The sequence below is a fragment of the Diabrotica virgifera genome, chromosome 7 (genome assembly GCF_917563875.1).
Source record: "Diabrotica virgifera virgifera chromosome 7, PGI_DIABVI_V3a".
NCBI lineage: Eukaryota > Metazoa > Arthropoda > Insecta > Coleoptera > Chrysomelidae > Diabrotica > Diabrotica virgifera.
Window position 1 is genome coordinate 67802909 of NC_065449.1, and position 22267 is coordinate 67825175.

The 22267-nt window shown below is 34.2% G+C and overlaps 2 protein-coding genes across 2 annotated transcripts in view; one reads left to right on the forward strand and one right to left on the reverse strand.

The window, feature by feature from the left end:
• LOC114325206 (sorbitol dehydrogenase) overlaps window positions 1–22267 on the forward strand; it is a 224720-nt gene that overhangs the window by 174428 nt on the left and 28025 nt on the right. Inside the window, exon 3 of the mRNA XM_028273206.2 lies at window positions 7822–7855. Coding sequence (XP_028129007.2) covers window positions 7822–7855 — 34 coding nt within the window. The remainder of the gene's footprint in view (window positions 1–7821; window positions 7856–22267) is intronic.
• LOC126888038 (uncharacterized) lies at window positions 16795–20380 on the reverse strand. The gene has a single exon (XM_050656049.1). The coding sequence runs from the start codon at window positions 19587–19589 to the stop codon at window positions 17454–17456; it is 2136 nt and encodes a 711-aa protein (XP_050512006.1). The 5' UTR covers window positions 19590–20380; the 3' UTR covers window positions 16795–17453.

Genomic DNA, 22267 nt, shown 5'->3' on the forward strand with positions numbered 1-22267 from the left:
CCTTTCTTTTTTATGTATCTGGCTATTTTTGTTGTTATTTTGCCAGTATATGTGAGAGAGCAGAAGGTACTGGGTTCTTTCTGTGGTGGTGGATACACTAATTTCAAGGCTTTCTTATGGAGTTTTTGGTTTAAAATGTTGTTAACTGTTTGTTCGTTATAGCCATTGTTTACTGCTATTTGTCTAATGATATTTAGTTCTGTCTCGAAGTTATTTTTTGTCATAGGAATTTCTGTCAGTCTATGTATCATGCTATGGTAGGCTGCTAATTTGTGTTATGTAGGATGGGATGATGAATTGTGTATAGTATATTGTGTATAAATATCATTAGACAAATAGCAGTAAACAATGGCTATAACGAACAAACAGTTAACAACATTTTAAACCAAAAACTCCATAAGAAAGCCTTGAAATTAGTGTATCCACCACCACAGAAAGAACCCAGTACCTTATGCTCTCTCACATATACTGGCAAAATAACAAAAATAGCCAGATCCATAAAAAAGAAAGGAATAACACCAGCTTTCAGAACTAACAACAACTTAAGCAAACATATTAAAAGCAATAAAAGCCGAAAGAGAAAGCAACTACAGAGTGGTGTGTACAAACTAACTTGTGGTGACTGTCCGAAAACTTACATCAGTCAAACTGGCAGAACTTTTGACAAACGGATAGCAGAACACAAAAGGGCTTTCAACAATAGAAAAACAGACACTTCTACATACGCACTTCACCTTCTAGATCACAATCATTCTTTCAATAAAGAGTTTCAAATTCTACATATTCAAAATAAAGGCCTTAAGCTATCACTTTTAGAATCAATGGAAATTAATAAATTGAAAAATACAGATATAATTCTGAATGACCAACTCGAGACAAACAGCTCCCCACTCCTCAACCTCTTCAGTTAAAGACTTAAAAGGCAAACACATTGTAAAATATATCACTTGAGAAAGGCACTTTGCCGAAACAGCTGTAGTAATAACATAGTTGTAATAAATTTTGTGGAAGTATAGAAAACAAACGTTTTTCAGTGTTTTATTGTGAGATAAAATGAACTTCCATCAAGTAACGGTCGAATCCATCAATAATATCTTATTTGTAATATTTATCTTTTAGTAGATGAGCAAAGGTTTAAAATGACAGTTTTTGAATTTTGGTCCCATCATTTATTGCTTTGGAAGTTGCGAAATAAGACTAAAATTTCGAAAATAAAAAATTTGCTGTAACTTTTGCGAAAACGAACTTAAGTTAACTTTCGTAAAAGTTATAGCAAATCTTTGATTTTCGAAATTTTAGTCTTAATTTGCAATTTCTGAAGCGACAAATGGTCGGACCAAAAGTTCAGAAACTGCCATTTTAAACCTTTGCTCATTTACTAAAAGATGAATACTCCAAATAAGATATTTAATTAGGTACCCTATTTTTACCTGTATCGATTTAAACTAAAAAACTGCCATTTTTGACCCTCATTTGTTAATAACTAAAATTCTCGTCCGAACTGTGAAGGGCATTTTTGTATATTTACCAAGAAAAATCCATTTGCAATCTGGCTGGTCAAGTTTCCCGACAAAAACCTTATTTCTGTGGACTACTTACATATCTCCTAGAGTTTTATGTCATTTTCATTTAAAATCACTCGGAAGTCAGCGGAAGTATCCGATACAAAAGCTGGTATAAACGCTAAAATATCTTAGCGTTATTACATGAATGTACAGTAATGGTATCTACTTATATTGTTTTCACCCAATTTTGAAAAAATGTGAAAACTTTGAATTATCCACGTCCGTCTGTCCGTCTGTCTGTAATCACAACTCCTCCGTCAATATACCAGCTAGAATGACAAATGAGGTGTCAAATGAAAGCTGATAACCCAAGTATGGTATTAAAGATGAGAAATTTGACATCGGACTTCCGGTTTTAGAGTTGCAACCGTATTAGCTGTTCTAAAGTCACCGAAATAGTACAAGCGATATATCATTCGACGTGCCTTAAAGGGTCATTTAGACGGGCCACTAAAATTGCATATTTGCGGCAATATTTAGTGGAAATATTGCTCAGCGATATTTGTAAAAACGGAAATATTTACGTATGGCCTATCAACAATAATAAAAAATATTTACTGCAATATTTCCAGCCATGCTTGTTGCATTATATATCCATTTTAGACGAAAATTACGCTTGAAGTATTGACGAGAAGAATGTTTACACTATCAATACCCGTTTCTGGTATATCCCGAGATAAAATAAATTGAATTGCTTCATATGTAAACCAATGTACAATTTTGCCCCATTGACTTCCAATTTTCTTTTTTTTTTTTTTTTATTAACTCCCAGTATATTTACAATCTGTCACATATATAATATTGAAGGACAATAAGTAAATGGTCGGATATTTACATTGGACATGTAGGAAATATTTCCAGTGAATTATTTCCTTTACATAATTAACCTATTTATTTAAAACCGTTATTTGTTTGTTATTCTGAGTACACTTAGTTAAACCTGCTTATCAGGTCCGTTGGTTTAAATTTTTTTAAGCGGCGCACCTCACCGGCTCACCTACTGTGTTAAATAGATCACTCGCGAGGGGGTTCACATGCGTATTTGCTCTATCCCGATATTTTTCACTATGTCGTTTTATTTCACTTTTGATGGTGGGGATCTTTCTATTGCTGTATTTGGCACGTACCAAGGGGCATTGACTATTATTCTTAAAACCTTATTTTGGAACCTTTGAAGTATTTCTAAGTTTGAATTTGACGCTGTGCCCCATAGCTGGATTCCATATGTCCAGATTGGTTTTAGAATTGATTTATATACAAGTATTTTGTTTTGAATGGTCAGTTTTGATTTCCTGCCGATAATCCAGTATAGTTGCTGCAGTCTAAGTCCTAGTTGTTTTCGCTTGTTGAATATATGTGTTCGCCATGTGAGGCGTTTGTCTAGGTGCATGCCTAAGTATTTCACACTATCAGCTTGTGCTAATTGGCTGTTATTTAGTTTCACTGGTGGACACTGATCTCTTTTCATCGTGAAAGTAACGTGAATTGATTTGGATTCATTCGCTTTTATTTTCCACTTTTTTAACCATACTCCTATTTTGTTCAAGTTTGTTTGTAGGTTTCTTGTAGCTCCTGCAGGATTGTGATGGGAGGCTAGTATTGCTGTATCATCAGCAAATGTTGATACTGTTGTTTGTTCTGTAGTGGGAATGTCTGCCGTGTATAATAAATATAATATTGGGCCCAAGGTACTACCCTGTGGTACTCCAGATTCTATGTGGTAGATGTTAGTATATTCAGACTGCTGTTTTACTAAGAAAAATCTGTTAGTTAGGTATGATTTTAATAATGGATAGAAGTTGTGAGGTAAACCTTTTTTTATTTTATACAATAGTCCAGGATGCCACACCTTATCAAAAGCTTGGCTAATATCTATGAATGCGGCTGAACAATACCTTTTCTTTTCTAAGTCATTGCTAATTTGTTTAACGACTCTGTGGACTTGTTCTATTGTGCCATGTTTTGCTCTAAAGCCGAACTGATGATCTGATATGAGCTTTTTTTCCGTTAATATTGGCTGCATTCGCTTGAGTAGAAGTTTCTCAAATATTTTTGATAAGATTGGCAAGAGACTGATGGGTCTGTACGAGCATATTTCATTAGGGTTTTTACCTGGTTTGGGAAGCATTATTATTTCTGCTACTTTCCACTGATTTGGAAAGTAGCTCAGCCTTAGCATTGCGTTAAAAATTTGTAGTAATGCTGTGATTCCTTTTCTAGTGAGTTTTTGCACTATAATGCCGGTTATTAATTAGGTACCCTATTTTTACCTGTAGCGATTTAAACTAAAAAACTGCCATTTTTGACCCTCATTTGTTAATAACTAAAATTCTTGTCCGAACTGTGAAGGGCATTTTTGTATATTTACCAAGAAAAATCCATTTGCAATCTGGCTGGTCAAGTTTCCCGACAAAAACCTTATTTCTGTGGACTACTTACATATCTCCTAGAGTTTTATGTCATTTTCATTTAAAATCACTCGGAAGTCAGCGGAAGTATCCGATACAAAAGCTGGTACAAACGCTAAAATATCTTAGCGTTATTACATGAATGTACAGTAATGGTATCTACTTATATTGTTTTCACCCAATTTTGAAAAAATGTGAAAACTTTGAATTATCCACGTCCGTCTGTCCGTCTGTCTGTAATCACAACTCCTCCGTCAATATACCAGCTAGAATGACAAATGAGGTGTCAAATGAAAGCTGATAACCCAAGTATGGTATTAAAGATGAGAAATTTGACATCGGACTTCCGGTTTTAGAGTTGCAACCGTATTAGCTGTTCTAAAGTCACCGAAATAGTACAAGCGATATATCATTCGACGTGCCTTAAAGGGTCATTTAGACGGGCCACTAAAATTGCATATTTGCGGCAATATTTAGTGGAAATATTGCTCAGCGATATTTGTAAAAACGGAAATATTTACGTATGGCCTATCAACAATAATAAAAAATATTTACTGCAATATTTCCAGCCATGCTTGTTGCATTATATATCCATTTTAGACGAAAATTACGCTTGAAGTATTGACGAGAAGAATGTTTACACTATCAATACCCGTTTCTGGTATATCCCGAGATAAAATAAATTGAATTGCTTCATATGTAAACCAATGTACAATTTTGCCCTATTGACTTCCAATTTTCTTTTGAATTACCTTTTTGTGTTCATTTTTCGCATATGTCCTTAAACTTCTGAATTTTTTACAAGCTTCGTCCGGTGTTATATTAAATTCTTGTGCAATAGCCGTCCAACTATCTTTATTTGCATTTCTGTCTTTGTATGATATATTTTCTACATCCCACAACTCTGGACGTAAATGTACTGCATTAATAAAACTTATTGTGTTTTCATTTGACCACGTATTCATTTTTTCTTTGTATGTTTTGACAAAACCAGATTAAATTTCTACAGAATACCCGAGCAACATGTAAGATTTTCCACAGCAGTCGGAACTTATCGGCAACGCATCAGCCACTAACTGCCATAGTGTTCAAATACCAGCAATATTTCTGCCACGTGGCTCGGCCCTACGGCGATATTTTCAATAGATGCTGCAATGTTGCCAGCAACATACCGAATATATATTACCGGCAACATATTGCTTTAAAAACTAACCAGTCTTAATGCCCCTTTAGCAAGGGGCTTTGGTTTTTATATCATATAGCCGGTATAGTCGCAGAAATAGTACATGTAACACATCAATCGAAGCGTATTGAAAAGTTGAGTTTTAATCTTTAGTTCCTGTTTTGAAGTCATTTCTGTTTAAACAATGATGATCCAAAGTTTAGTCAAAATGACTCAAAATTAGTAAAATCGTATATCGATTAACGCAAAGTTGCACGAAGCGTTCAAATATCGACTCCCAGTTCTACTTTCGATTACTGTGGGTGAAAACCTAGGACTTACGAAGTCCAATTACTTGTTTCTATTTTAAATTGTTTATTTAAGATTTATTAGTATGGTATAACTAGACCCAAACCCAAAGTGACTAGACATCCAAAGTGAAAGTTATCCTCCAACACCAAATTGTTCTATATGGTCCACATAATGTTCAGAAAAAAGTCACACCATTTTGAGCGTCGGGTTTGGGGGGGGGGGGGAGGGGGAGAAATCGGTAAATTCGTAGTTTTCTAGGTTTTTCGTCAATATTTCTAAAACTGTGCGGTTTAGTATCAACAACCTTTTATACAAAAATGTTTTACATTAAATTTGAAATAAATAAAGCCCTATGCATAATCCTTCTAAAGTGAACGGTTTCAAAGTTACGGAGGTAGTATACATAGTATAATAGGTCCAAAAAAAAGGCCTAACCCAGACATCCAAAGTAAAAGTTTTCCTTCAACACCAAATTGTTCTATATGGTCCACATATTGTTCAGTAAAAAGTTACACCATTTTGAGCGTCCGGTTTGGGGGGGAGATGGGGTAAAAGTCGGTAATTTAGTATTGTTTTTACGTTTTTCGTCAATATTTCTAAAACTATACTTTAGCCTAAACAATGTTCTACATGGAATTTAAAACAAAAAAGGTCCTATACATAATTATTATAAAATCAACGGTTCCAGAGTTACGGAGGGTAAAAAGTAGAGGTTTTCGATACTTTTTATATTCTTTGGACGATTTATAGAAATTTTCTTTAACAGGATTGTGTTTTGTAAAGAAAATTTGCTATTTCAGTGGCCGATGGTATGTTAGTGATAAGCCCTTGAAGATACGTCAACCTCCCACCCAAAATCATCATTAATTGCCCAAATAAGATAAAATGTATCGAAAACCTCCACTTTTCACCCTCCGTAACTCTGAAACCGTTGATTTTATAACAATTATGTATCGGACGTTTTTTGTTTTAAATTTTATGTAGAACATTTTTGTATAGACCATTGTTTACGCTAAAGCATAGTTTTAGAAATATTGACGAAAAACATAAAAAACTACTAATTTACCGACTTCTCCCCCCCCCCCCCCAAACCGGACGCTCAAAATGGTGTAACTTTTTACTAAACAATATGTGGACCATATAGAAAAATTTGGTGTTGAAGGAAAACTTTTACTTTAGATGTCTGGGTAAGGCCTTTTTTGGACCAATTATACTATACTACCTCCGTAACTTTGGAACCGTTCATTTTAGAAGGATTATGCATAGAGCCTTTTTTATTTAAAATTTAATGTAGAACATTTTTGTATAGAAAGTTGTTGATGCTAAACCGCATAGTTTTAGAAATATTGACGAAAAACCTAAAAAACTACGAATTTACCGATTACTCTCCCCTCCCCCCCCCCAAAACCCGACGCTAAATGGTGTGACTTTTTCTGAACATTATGTGGACCATATAGAACAATTTGGTGTTGGAGGATAACTTTCACTTTGGATGTCTGGGTTATGCCCTTATTTGGATCAATTTTATCATACTATATAATAAAACTGTTGGATCAAACGAAGATTAAAATATAATTTCTGTGAATAAAACTACAAAAAAAAATTATTTCATTGAAAAAAGGTGACTAAAGAATCTTATAATTAATTAATAATTTAAATTTTCTTCTTCCATATCTTTTTATATGTCAGCAGGCGATTCGTGTTCTGTATAATTTTCAACATTCGTGCAATTGTTTCCAGCGCAATTTTTGCACGCCAAATTGCAGACTAAGCATTATTTCATTCATCCACATGAACTACTACAATATTTTTTGCAATTGCAAAAAATCAAAATCATTACCCTTAGAGGACCACGTGGCTGTATCATTTTTATTGGAATTAAAGGATTTTTTTGAGTTCCCATCTTCATATAATTGTACATATTTAAAACACCTCCATGCAGCCAAGATCGATACCGATCTAAAATAACATAAAACTACAGGAGACGAGGTCTACCCTATGCTGCAGGTATTTGAGGGACCATTGTCGTCACGATATTCGTATTCAGCGACCTCGAAAACCCCTGATGTAGTGACTTCCGTATGATTTTGCGTGAAATTAACATAAAACTCCAGGAGACAATGTCCGCTTTGGGTATTTATCCGTACCTCAGAGTATTTTAGTATTATTTTACCATCTGTCAAGTTTGTTCTGATCTAACCGATTTTGCATTTTCATAATTTTACATTTGTTTAAATTATTTATATCCGGTCGGCATAAATAACTTTATTATTCTAAAATCTGGAGAGCCTAATTTTTTTCAACTGATAGTGTGTTTTATTTTTTTTGATAGACGTAAGAGTCTGTATATTAAATTTTTTATTTATTTTTTTAGGAACAAAGACCAATTCCAGTTCCAAAAGATAACCGTAAGTTTTTCCATTTTTATGGTATATAATAACAATAACTATAAACAAATTAGTACAAATGATTATGATAACTTAATTGCATAATTAAAAATATAATTTTGTTTTATTGAACTCGTTAAGTGTTTTATCATATCAAGTAGTATTAGGACCGTGCAAGTTCGGCAAAGCGACCTCTATTTCTACGCTCTGTACTTTTATTCGCACTTTTAATTATATTGGCCAATTATATTAGTCCTGGTTGCTGGACAATTGTCAAGACCATAGTCCAAAAAAATAATAAGAAGAAAAAATAAGATGCAGATTATGTTTAGCAAACGTAAACAATTGTATGTAGTAAATAAAATCAGTTATTAAAATGCAGTACTGAAAGCAAAATACAATTAATTAAATTTACCTTTATATAATAATTGCGTATCATATCAATATTGTGGAGCAATATATAATTTTTCTGCGTCAATGACAGAAGGTATGAAATATACGTCAATTTGACAATTTCAATTGACAATATGAATTATTTAAGATAGTTGCAATATTTCTCCGCGACTCGCACACGGTCGTTTCTCGTTTCCCTTTCCAAGTACTTGCACACCGCGAATACGGTATAATATCAATAAATATGTACCTACTTATTATAGTGAAAAAAATCTTCAGTTACTTAATATAATTTAAAAAAAAATTTTCTATAACTGACATGACATAACGTCATAATTTATCCCATGGGTAAAATCTATTTATATACGTCATAACTGACATAACGTCACAATTTATCCCATGGGTAAAATCTATTTATATACTGCTCGCAGACGTCAAAAATTTATAAATGGTTATTATAAAGATTTAAAAAATTGTGAAATTCCTTTGTAAAAGTTATATATAAAAATCCCTAAAAAGGGCTACATCACATAACGTTTTCAGAATAATAATTCCATCATAAGTGCTTATTACAGGCTAAAGTACATGCCTGAGCCACCAAGATATTTGGGTGAAAACCTTGTAAAGGTTATACATTTTTTAAATTGTTTATGTTACCGTAAAAACCCGATTTCAGTTAAAACCCGAATTTACTAGGAAAAACTAGTTTTAACTATGAGCTTTAGACAATTCTAGTTGAGACTAAACAAATTTCAGTCAAAATTAGTTTTTACTAAACTTTTCAGTAATTTCTAGATTCAACTAAAACTCGATAAATAATTTGCTGCTCTGGTTGTTTGTAAATAATTTCTCTACAACGTAAAATACTGGACAAGATCGTTTACGTAAAAAACGCAAGTCCTTTGATCACTTGTTGTTATTGTCTTGCATCCAGACTGCTTACATTTTCTCGATGTCTTGCTTAGCTCGCTCTACTGAACCTTGACTCTGGTTGTGCCTTGGTTTTCCATGAACTAATTTCGCCTTAGGCCAGTATGACATTACCGCATTTATAACTGCATTACCGAACTCTCGGCCATTATCGGAAAGTAAAATGCATGAATGTAAAAAGTCAAGAATATATCCGTTAATTATTGATAAGTAACTTCGTCCGCCCTCTTACTTTGTAATGGTCTCAACAAAACAAATTTTGTTAAATGATCTTGATAAACCATAGTAAACTTGTAGCCGTGATCCTCTTGTGATTGCATATCGATCAAATCTACCTAACAGCGACTATTCATTTCTGAATGCAATATAAGTTTCGACACAAGACCCCTCTTCGCTTTACTCTTCTTCCGTTGGCAGGTCTCACAAATTGATATAAAATTATTGAACATACCAATTGTTATATTTGCGTATTTTCTGACGGTTTCAGTCTTCAACCTATCCCAACTTCCATGACCAATAGCAACGTGGGCTGCTTCAATTATGTCAAAAATGTCTTCAGCAGGTACATAATATTTGATGGGTTCAATTCTAGAAGCCAACTTTTTTATTTCGCCAACTTCAACAATTCTAAATCGTTTTAGTGTTTTCTGGGCAGACAGTTCCGCATCTTGTACTTCGGGCATTAATTTATTATACATGCTTTGGTCACAACATTGTAGTGACTTTATTTCTTCTCGGTCTGTTCCTTTTGTAAGATCTTTTCCAAAAAACGTTCTTTGCAAGTTCTTATATCTCTGCTCTCAACCTGATCTTCGACATTATCAGTCATGGTGAATAATACACAGTAGTGTAATAATGGTAATATAACCAATAAAAACGATGCAGAAAAATCAACAGCTGCACACACTAGTTTGTTACCGTTTGTAACCCTACCCCGAAAACGCTAAATCGTATTTGTCTCTGCTCGCAACGATTTTAACTGGTATTCATTAGTAATTCAGTAAAAACTAGATTAAACTAGTATAAACTACTCTAAATGAAATTTGTTCGGGATTTCTAGTTTTAACTGAATTTAGCAGTAAAATCTAGTTTTGACTAGTTAAAACAAGAATTGTCTAAAGCGCTTAGGTAAAATTAGTTTTTCCTAGTAAATTCGGGTTTTAACTGAAATCGGATTTTAACGGTAACATTTACATTATGTTGTTAAAAAGATGTGATGTTTAAAATATTCATGTCAGGCAGTTGCAATGTCCAGAGGATAGAACCTCACACAACGACTCTAAATGGCAACTACCTAAATGATTATAGTTGATCACTCCTATTTTTTATTACTTAAAGGAAATTTACGATAATTATTGAATGTACAGTTAACAAATTTATATCAATCAACTTCTGGTGTTTCTGGCGAGTTATAGAAAAAAATATTGTAGTATACACGGGGCAAAATACAGATTTTGGCGCTCTCATTACATTCCTCCGCTACACGTCGGGTTGATAAGTTTGAGTCGGATTGAGTTTTTGACTTTTTCTTAAAAGTGGAAGTAGGATATCGGTTTCCCACTATCTTTATTGTTTGGTTTGTAGGATTTTCTTTGAGCTAAAGGTGACTCTTGATTGACTACACCATTTTTATATCACGACTTGATATTGTTGAGCTCGTTGGTTGTACACCAATATCATTAATACGGTAAACCTCATCAGGCCGGGACACCTGAAGGATTGACAGATTGATAGCTTCTTGATTTAACTAGGAGAATTTCTACATCCCAAAAGCTCAACGGCGAAGTTTCCTTCTCTTGCTGCGCGCACTTTTTCGGCGACTGTGGCCAGCCACTGTCGCTCGTGTGGAATGGCACGTTTAATTTGCATAAGAATTTATGGCTAATCATTGGAAGCTACTTTGTAAATCAACAGAGTAGCGCTGCAGAGTGGTTCGTCTGTTTTAAACCTTATATGTTCTGGACGGCTTGCTAGCGCCGTCATACTAGTGATGTTGATTATAGTTACTTTCGAGTATTCGTTACAAATCGTTACTTTTGTATAAAGTAATCATTTACAGTATTCGTTACTTTGATTACTATGATTAGGTACTTTTGTTACTTTTGTATTTGAGTACCGGTAATCATATTGAAAATCGTATTTCTCAGTAGGTAGGTATTTTGTATAGGTATAGGTATTCCGTTTTTTCAACGACCTTCACCGATCTGTTTAAGGGATAAAAAAGATTTGATTACTATGATTACTTTTGTTACTTTTTTTATTTGAGTACCGGTAATCATATCGAGAATCGTATTTCTCAGTAGGTAGGTATTTTGTATAGGTATTCCGATATAACAACGACCTTCACCGATCTGTTTAAGGGATAAAAATGATTTAATTACTATGATTACTTTTGTTACTTTTGTATTTGAGTACCGGTAATCATATCGAGAATCGTATTTCTCAGTAGGTAGGTATTTTGTATAGGTATTCCGATATAATAACGACATTCACGAAGTACGAAGTAATCAGAGTAATCAAAGTAGATACAATATAGTCGTTACGCGCTCTGATACGATTGGTACGAAGTAATCAGAGTAATCAAAGTAGATACAATAGTCGTTACTCGCTCTAATACGATTGGTATGAAGTAACGAAGTAATCAGAGTAATCAAAGTAGATACAATAGTCGTTACTCGCTCTGATACGATTGGTACGAAGTAATCAGAGTAATCAAAGTAGATACAATAGTCGTTACTCGCTCTAATACGATGGGTATGAAGTAACGAAGTAATCATAGTAATCAAAGTAACGATTTGCCTCTCTGTATAGTAATCGTTACTTTCGGTATTCGTAAGTAATAAGTACTTTGTAACGAATAGTTACTTTTTTAACATCACTACGTCACACTGAAGGAATCAGCGTATCCTACCGAGCGGTCAGGTCGTCAGGTTAAAGGTAAGCGTCCACAGGCACGTGTCGATCCGATCGCATCAAACGGATAAATTTTTCATACTGCGTCCACTGTATTATGCTGTAATAAACATACTTTCTGGATATACAAGATAATCAAGAAAAAATTGGAACATGGAGAATATCACACACTATTTCCTGATTTGTTAAATTTAACGATGACATTAAGTTCTTCCAATATTTTCGTATGCCTCAAGCTAAATTCTGTATGACGTCATCGGCACGTATCGCAAAAATTGCCTCTCGAAGCATCGGTGTCGGCATTGCCGATGAGCGGTCCGGATCAGTGGACGCTGCTGTATAAGTTTTTATAAATAAGGCAAGCTAACATCCGTAACAGCAACAAGAACTAATAATTACAGTGGCACAAACAAGAATAATAGAACAAGTAAAAGAGTATATACACAGGGTGTACCAGACTAATTTAGCCACGCTGTATCTCTTAAACGAATAGAGATTTTCGAATGGGACAAAAAGTGGTCTATTCTACTTGTAATACACTTTAATATGACGTAGAAAAAAATCATCCCCTAAATATTCATCCCTTAATTACAACCCCTAACTTTAATTTTTTTAATAGCACCCTATATATTTTTTTATAGTTTAGGATGTGGTCTTCTATCGGCTATCCAACACATTTTTTGAAAATAAAATCTGTTTGTAAATAACCAAGAAAATATCAGTTTAGTTTTGTTAATTATGTGTCCCAGACTAATTTATCCAGGCTATATTTCTTAAACGAATAGAGATTTTCGAATGGGACTAAAACTGATCTATTACATTTGTAATACACTTTAATATGGCACAGAAAAAAAATTATTCCCTAAATATTCATCACTTAGTTACAACCCCTAATTTATTTTTTTTTAATAGCACCCTGTAAGTTGCTATGAATATTTGGGGGATGAATTTTTTCTACGCCGTATGAGAGTGTATTACAAATGGAATAGATCAGTTTTTGTCCCATTCGAAAATCTGCATTCGTTTAAGAAATATAGCCTGGATAAATTAGTTTGGGACACACAATTAACAAAAATAAACTGATAGTTTCTTGGTTATTTACGAACCGATTTTATTTTCAAAAAATGTGTTGAATAGACGATAAAAGACGACATCCAAAACTATAAAAAAATATACAGGGTGCTATTAAAAAAACTAAAGTTAGGGGTTGTAACTAAGGGATGAATACTTAGGGGATGATTTTTTGTACGTCATATTAAAGTGTGTTACAAGTTGAATATATCACTTTTTGTGCCATTCGAAAATCTCTATTGGTTTAAGAGATATAGCGTGGCTAAATTAGTCTGGGACACCCTGTATATCTAGGACAAATCACTAGATTAAATAAAGAAAATCAGACCGAAGAAATAAAGAGAAGAATAAGATTGGCCTGGGCATCATTCGAAAAACTGTCTTATATTCTAAATAACAGAAAATACCCGCAATACTTAAAAACAAGAGTCTTCAATCAATGTATACTCCCTTTTCTAATATATAGCTCTCAGACATGGACGTTAACAAAAGAAAATATGGAAAAAATAGCAAAGACAGAAAGATCCATGGAAAGACAAATGCTGAACATTAAACTATCAGGCGGGAAAAGAAACGAATGGACCCGTAACAAAACAAAAGTGAAAGATGTCTCTACCCAAGTAGCAAAGCTTAAATGGAAGTTCGCCGGATACACCCTACGGCAGAAGAATGAAAGATGGACTAAGCTGATTATATATTGGAGACCGTGGAACGAAAAAGGGGAAGGCCACAGATGCGATGGTCAGAAGACCTGAAGAAACACATTGGGTCAAAATGGATGCAAATTGCCCAAGATAGAGAGGCATGGAAGAAGAAAGAGGAGGCCTATATCCAAGGATGGATGTTTAGGGCTGATTAGATAGATAGAATATCTGTTACGTGCGATGCGTCCGATGTGTGTGATGTGGGCCTGTGGACGCTTACCTTAACCCTCTGAATTTCGCTCGTGCTACGGATTGGGGATTGCAATAAGGCTCGGCGCAAATTGAACCTAAGCCAGACATAACCTGCGCCGGCGGGACGGGTGACCCGTGCATTTATTTTTCTAGCGTGCCGCATATTGAACACAACACAACCCAACCTTTGGCTATCGACGTGGCGAATAGAGACGGGCAAAATCAGTGCGGAAATGTAACGGTTACTTTTGATACCGGTTCTCAGTGGTACTGAGTACAAATACTGATGTATCTGATCCTTGTACTGAATTAAGTAGGCAACTTAAAATCGGTATTTCCGTACTTGTAACTAGTAACGTTTTAAAAATATCTTACACGTCCCTAGTAGTCGGAGCGGTATGACTTTCGAAAACATCGAATTTGATCATAAGCGGGTACATAAAAAGATATCTTACACTGAGTATTTTATTTCTGCACTTAATACCTACATATTTAAAATAATCTCTCCCCTACTGCTCGGCCGTAACTCATATTCCTCAATTTACTGCTCGGATCACAATCATTTACAATTACTGCAGGATCGCAATCATTTACAATTACTGCAGGCCATAATTTATAATCCCTCCGCTACTGATCGGTCATAAAAAATAACACTATCTGCATATTTCGTTTTTAATTTTTAAGCATAAAAAATGTTAATATGTAATAAACAAAAATTTAATATGCCGACAAGTTGAATTTGAGGGTAATACGATATTTTTATCGATCACGGTTTTAAGTAACATGAATAATTTTTCACCTTATTTTTCTAATAATGTGTTTTTGTAAAGGCATAACTTTGATTATTAATTTCGTATCGCCGCTTATTTAGTCTACCAAAAGTTATCAGAATTTAATGACAAAGACGACACAGTTTTCACTCGGGGTGTTGACTATGCTGATATTTTTATTTATCATAATAAATTGTACTTAGGTACCATCCGTATTCATTTCAGATATCTCGCAAACAAAAACAAATAAAAATAAACATCTGGCGGTGAGTCACGCGTCCCACGGCCCAAGAAAACTATACGCCGATGATAAACGTTCAGAACTGTCTACGCAGTTCGCCGGTGAAGGTTGTTTCTCGCTTAGGTTCAATTTGCGCCGGTTGTTGCGTCATTGCGCCATTGTTCCTCATGAACAAGGTATTCCTAGTAAGCGCGAGTCATAAGCTTGCGTTGATTATGTCCCTGCCGTACACCTTTGTACACACCTCCCGTCGCTACTACCAATTGATAAGGGTAGCGTGCTTACGGTTAAAATAATAATCTCGGTTCGTTTATACGAATTTATTTATACAAGTTACAGACAAATTTATTTTACAGACTAACTACTCCTAAAAATTCCATCCTTATTTTTATATTGAATACAAAAATACAAGCCATGTTCGAACGTTCCAGAAAAACGGAACCGCCCAACTTTAATAATGCGTATGCGATCTTTCTCTAGAAATCTTTTCCTCGCTCGTCTGATGAGCCATCCTTCCAGATGTCTCCATACGTTATTTGCTGTCTGTAATCCGTCACAGTACTTTTTAGCAGGTGTGTTTGGTTTTGGAATATCACTGTTGCGACGAGGGTACATATGTGCATAAGTAAACGCTATTCATCACCATCATTAGCCATTTTGAGTACACTGCTTAACATAGGCCTCCCGTAAATAATTCCATTGCATCCGACCTTAAGCAACCTGAATCCAGTTGTTCTAGATGTGCTTGATGTCGTCCGACCACCTTGTTGAGGACGTCCTCGATTACGATAAGTATCATGTCTAGGTCTCCATTCTAAAATTTTCTTGGTTGATCTTTCATCTTTGAATCTGGCAACTAGTCCCGCCCAGTTTTAATTAATAGTAACCCAGGCAACCAAATAACGTTTACAAAACGTTGAAAAAGCGTCATAATTATCACCAAACGACGTCAGTTTATCACGTTTTTTCGACGTCGAAAATCACGTGAATATGTCCCACCATAATTCACATCATTTTTATCACGTTTTAAATACGTGATATGAAAAACGTAGTTATTACGTCGATTTTGCGTCGTTTTTTAGATTTAATTTTCATTTTATGGTTTTAGAAATACACAATAATTGAATGGGTCCACCACATGGTTTGTTTTTGAGAAGTCAAAGAAAAAGTTTTATATTGTGATAATGGTGAGTTTATACATTTTAAAGGTGAGTAATACAGTTTGTATTTTGTATTTAAAAACTGTATTACTAACCCTTAAAATGTATAAACTCACCATCATCACAATATTAAAACTTTTTCTTTGACTTCTCAAAAACAAACCATGTGGCGCTTACAACGTTATTCGACAGGCCCATTCAATTATTCGTATGGGCATTGTTAGTATTGCAATTTTTCCATTTAAGTAAAACCAAATGAAAGGCTTGTTAAAATGCATAGAATTACAATATCCTCAATGCAACATATATATAACATACATAGACTTTTCACTTTTTATATTATAAGTATTTACTGTGTCAAAAGTGAAACAACATATAAACTAATAAATCATTTATTAACAAATTAAACATTTAAGTCACAATGTAATAACAAACTTAAGTTTAAACCAGTGGTGTCATGGTGTGGGAACGCGTGGGAACGCCGTTCCCACACTGGTTAAGAAAAGAAAAAAATATAAATAGAGAATTTAGGTTTTGTAAACAAAAATTAGCAGTGCGTTCCGGCACTGCTAATTTTGCCATGACACCACTGCACAGTGGGCCAGAAAATGCAAAAAGCGGTCAAAAATCTGAAAATGGGCTGAAGGGCTTTAAAATTGTAGTCTTTTAAAGGAAAAAATAATAAAAAAAATTAAACTACCCAGGCGTAACTTTTAGGGGGGCCATAAGGTTAATAATTACATTGAGTAGACTTTTCGATCTTTATGCAATTAATTGTTTATATGGTTAAAAAATATTAACAAAATAAAATGAATTACCGTAAAATACGTTACTTGTTACTAAGTATAGTAAGATTATAAATTATTTAGGTACAAATTCGAAAAAACTTAGAGAAATTTATCAAAATATGTTTGGTAATAGGTATAAAAATAAAAATTCCGCTCTGTAACAAGTTTATTAGCTTCTAAATAAATAAACAAGGGCGGATCCAGAAAAGTCTCAAGGGGGGGCATAGCGATAGAAAAATCTAGCAAGGGAGGGGGTAAAAATGGCATGAAATAAAGTCTATTTAAAATCTAATATATTAGTGCTTAAAAGATTATACTTATAACTTACTTTGATATACTTAAATACTAAAATTTAATTTTTAACTTTATAATCAGTTCAAAATGTGAATCCCAAGGGGGGTATGGGCCCCTGGGCCCCCTTAGATCCGCCCTTGTAAATACAATAGTATGCTTACCACTAAAAATCTACGTCGCTCGCGCTGTCGTCTTCCTCGTCGGATGAAGAAACTTGGCGGCTTTCCATATTAAGTTGTAGAGCTCTAAGAGAATCTGCTTCCATTGATTCTAACGAGGGCGCCTTCAACAAGGATACAACTTCAGAAGATATGTTTGAACTTTTTCGGAGTGGGTACTGCCGCAAAGATGAAATTACTGGATCTGAAGTTATAAGGAGCCTGTTTAACAAATCTTGATTTCCTGATATTCTCGAAATTTTTCGTGTATGTTTCTCCCTAAAACTTTTGAGATCCTTATTTCTTGATTCTTGGGCTTCTTCTGACAATTGACCGATAGGCAGAATAGCCTCCTTGATTACTATGGCTCCATGGAGTAATATTTTATGCACGCTAGAAGGCATATAATACCATGAATATTTAGCGACATACAGTTTTGCGGTTTCCAAACAATACTCTTCAAAAGCTCGCACATCGATTGCATAGCCACAAGATAAGGTGCGTAATATAATACCAAATCGCATAATGACATCTTTATCTATGCCAGTAATTTCACTAGACAGTGAGGGGTCAGCAAAAAATCGTCGAGCTGTGTTGCCGTCATTAGTAGTTCCACTACCTCCACTCTTAGGTATATCCACAAGCAAACCTGTTCTGTCTCTGAAAATTTGTTGTATGGTACGTTTCTTGTTTTCAAAAACTGCTCTGTTGTTACTTCCTCGAATTTGCCAAACTTTAACTTCTAATCTATAGGAAATGTGCAGCAAACATTCGAAAAACCTGATCCAGGCATGTAGAGTTGACAATCCAAATTTCAAATTTTCTTGGACAACTTCCCTCTTTAATAGTTTTTCGATGTCATTCATTTGTTTGGGGGTTGCTTTACATATATAACATGTTTGTGAAGAAGCTGTTTCCGTTATTGCATTACACACTTTGCCGTCTATCATCGTCATCACACAAACATGAGAAACTGCAATTTCTTCACTATCCAGCATACCAATAGTGGGTTGAAGTTCTGAAATTTGATTTTCTATATATGATGTCTCCTGTACCGTCAGCTCTTTCGTTTCTTTCTTAAACTGAAAGCGTATAGGTCTACAAAATCGAGTTGACGATGGACGGGGATTTTGCCACACAATAATTTTATCTTGTCCAGGTTGCTCCGCATATAACTGTAATGGCACTATGGATGTAAGAAATAAATCGCCATCACCAAAACTATTATCGGAGAAAAGTTGCTTGTATTGTGAATGACCGGTGCTTCCATCGCATCCCCATTTCAGCAACAGTTTCAAATTCTTTAGAAGTTCAGTTGATAATGAACGAAGAACTGGTTTTTGCAATTCTACTATCCGTTTAACTGTATGATCTAAGAGGTCCTGTAATAATATTTCTGCACATGACTCACTTACAGTTTGTCCTTCTTTTCGGGGATAGCAGCGTAATTTTGCTTCTCGAAGCTTGTGATAAGACGGATATATATCAGCAAAATGTTCTTTTGCTATTCGTCTGTGAACAAGATATGAATGTTTGGTATCTTTTGATTCAATCATTACTGATAGCGCTTCATCTGGGGTGAGTGGAATTATTTTTTTTGACTTCTGAGTTTTCTGCCAAGCTGTCCTAATTTTACCGGCTCGAGTCGGAGTCAAAAGTGCTTCAGAGACAAGTTTTGCGGCATCGTCTTTTCCTTCAGTCTTTAGTTTTCTCCTTGCAGCTAAAGTAAGCTCCTCGGTTTCGAACGTCGATGACAGCTTTGAAGTCTTTCGACGTTTTGATCTTACACTACTCGCAGAAAATTCTTTGCTTGGACGACCACGCCTACCTCCAGATGAAGTTCCTGGTTGTGGCTCAGCATTCGGATCAATTTCTAATCCAGTTTCTTCAAATACACATACACTTAACCACGCTGTATTATTTTTCACAAATCTATCCGTTTTTCTCCCACATTGATCAAGCTTTGCATAAACGACGTTGCAAAACTTTGAAGTGAAAATCCTCATTTTTAACATGGCGTCTGCATCATTTTCAATTTTGTAGTGTCTCACCAAATACTTGAACAGATATTCTGTGCGACTGGAACGTTGTAACTTATCCTTTTCATACAAAACGTCAAACAGTTGCCTTCTGGTGACCATTTTCACTGTGAAAAATATAGAAAAACATTACATAAAAAAAATTTTTTGAAGACGCAAATGAAATAAGACTTACAACCACCATTACGAACAAACTTAACTATATTCTCTATCAAGGTAAATAAAGTAACGCAACAAGAAAATAGAAATTACTAGGTGTTACATTTTAAATAACAAAATAAAATGTGCTGTTATGGTTACAGAATACATTCGTTGGATATGGTTCATGCATATCGATAAGCAAAACCAAAATATCTCAAAAAGGCGCTTGAAGGCGCCTATCAAATTTTAGTATGTTATTAGGGAATGATCAAGCTATTTTTTTAATATTTTTTCAAAGCCGGATCGGATCGGAAAATATGTTATATCTCAACATAATTTTAAAGTATAATATAAAATTTTCAATAAAATCGACTACATAGTAATTATATCTATATGTATACTAATTTAACTTTGATTCATAAGTATTTATATAACATGAAAATACATACCTTGAGAAAGTTTTCTGTACAATTAACCACTTGAGTCAGACACTTTATAACACACATTCACTAGTTGACATTTAGTAGTACACTAAATGAATGTTCGCAAAGAAATGATCCTAACACAAAAGTCTGGTTTTGAGAACCGATGGCTGCCGCAATATGCCTTCTACCTGCTTCAAATTCTAGGAAAACATTATTTATCTATTTCTCGGAGTACCTACAAATTCTGAAAGCCAGACTAATACTTTCATCGAAATCGATTTATGGCCGCTTTTTGAATTTTTCGGCCCACTGTGCACTGGTTTAAACCATTTAAGTTATATAATATATATAATTATTATAATAAAATTATACCACACACTTTATAGGTACGATTCCGACAACGACTGCAGATGGCAGTTACAGTTGTCACCATGACAGACGTCATTATTTTGCATAATTATTAGCAACTGACAGTCTCATACAGATAAATAGTGCAAAGTAGTAACGTCCATAACGCCGAGAACTGCAACTGATGTTTGCAGTTGCTGTCTGCAGTCGTTATCAGAATCGTACCTTTAGTCAAAAATGAATACATACAAATAAGACCCAATATATTGAATTTCAATGAAAACTATCTGCTTTATATTTATAAATTTTAAAGAAGACGATTGAATGATAAAAAATAGGACAAAACTATAATAGTCTGTGTTCTCACATGTATTTCCATACTCTTATAATCCTCAAAATAATTTCAAATAATTATTACAAATTTTTGCATACAAAAAGATACACAGACACCTGAAAAATATATTTTTTGATTAAGGGACTGTAATGACCAAATTAAAATGATAAAAACAATTTACATGTGATATCTGATAATACACACTTAAAAGACTAATAGGGCTTTTTATCGACTGTCATTTGTTTCGAGCATCTGTCATGTGTCACATAATATTAATATATCTACGCCATATGTCTTTGGTGTGTATCATTGGTATATACCAATAACGTATGACGTAGATATATTAATATTATGTGACACATGACAGAAGCTCGAAACAAATGACTGTGAATGAAAAGCCCTATACATAAATACTCATGATGAAGAAGTACATTATAATTAAAAATGACTAACCATTTTCATATCGCTGCAACATGAAGCCAAAGCCGTCTTATATTTCAGTTCGTTTAGAGAGCGCAACAAGCACTCTGACCGAACAGCTTGAAAACTCATTAGTTTTTAACCAGAGAATGTACATAGCTGTAACATCTGTACATGCATTGGGTTCTTCTTCTGTCTTGCTGTGGGATACTCAGCTGCAAATAAGATTGCTGCAATATGGCTGCAAACTTCACTATTACCGGCCATACACATACAATGTACATTTGCTATGCCATTGGAACTGGCTATCACCCAAGCATCTAGTGGTTTAGCATTAGCTTTTTGGGAATTCTTCACCTAAAAAAAATATTTTATCTTTGTGGGAATGCTTCAACTACAAAAATTTATTTTCGTTATAGTATTTGCGTTCTTTACAATGATTGAGAATATTTTAAAATCAGACATTCATATAATATAATTTTAGAAAAAACAATCATGACTGTTTATTATTCTCTTTTCTATCATAGCAATTACATGTCGTCGACCTAATATGTAAACTGCGTAACTCCATTTATCCAAATTTTACAGAGGCACAAAAAATTATTTCTCTAAATATGACTAATGCTAATACTACGTATCTCCCATTTTAAAAGATAGAATGCTAAAATGGAATATTTTATAGATAGGTACTAACATTTGTACCTGTATTGTTTAATGAGTGTATTAATATTATTTACCACCAACTCTTTCTTGAAAATATCACTTTCTAAACAGTGAGGTCAATCGTGTGGTATGACAAACTGGGGAGTTACATATTTTTCGTACTAAATTTGCTGCAAGGGAGATACGGTGTATACGAAGATGTCACTATTTACTCTTCTGGTAAAAATATGCATGTGCATCCTTTTTTAAACGAGTAGGGATTTTTTCAAATAAATGGCAGTAATAACTCATTTTCAGAGAAATATGGAGTTTACACAGTTTACAAATTAGGACGACAATATGTCTGGTTTCATACAGATATATAAACGTAAATAAATCTAATATTTAAAACCCATTTATCCGAAAGACACTAATACTGTTATCCATATATTTCTTAATGGTGAATAAAT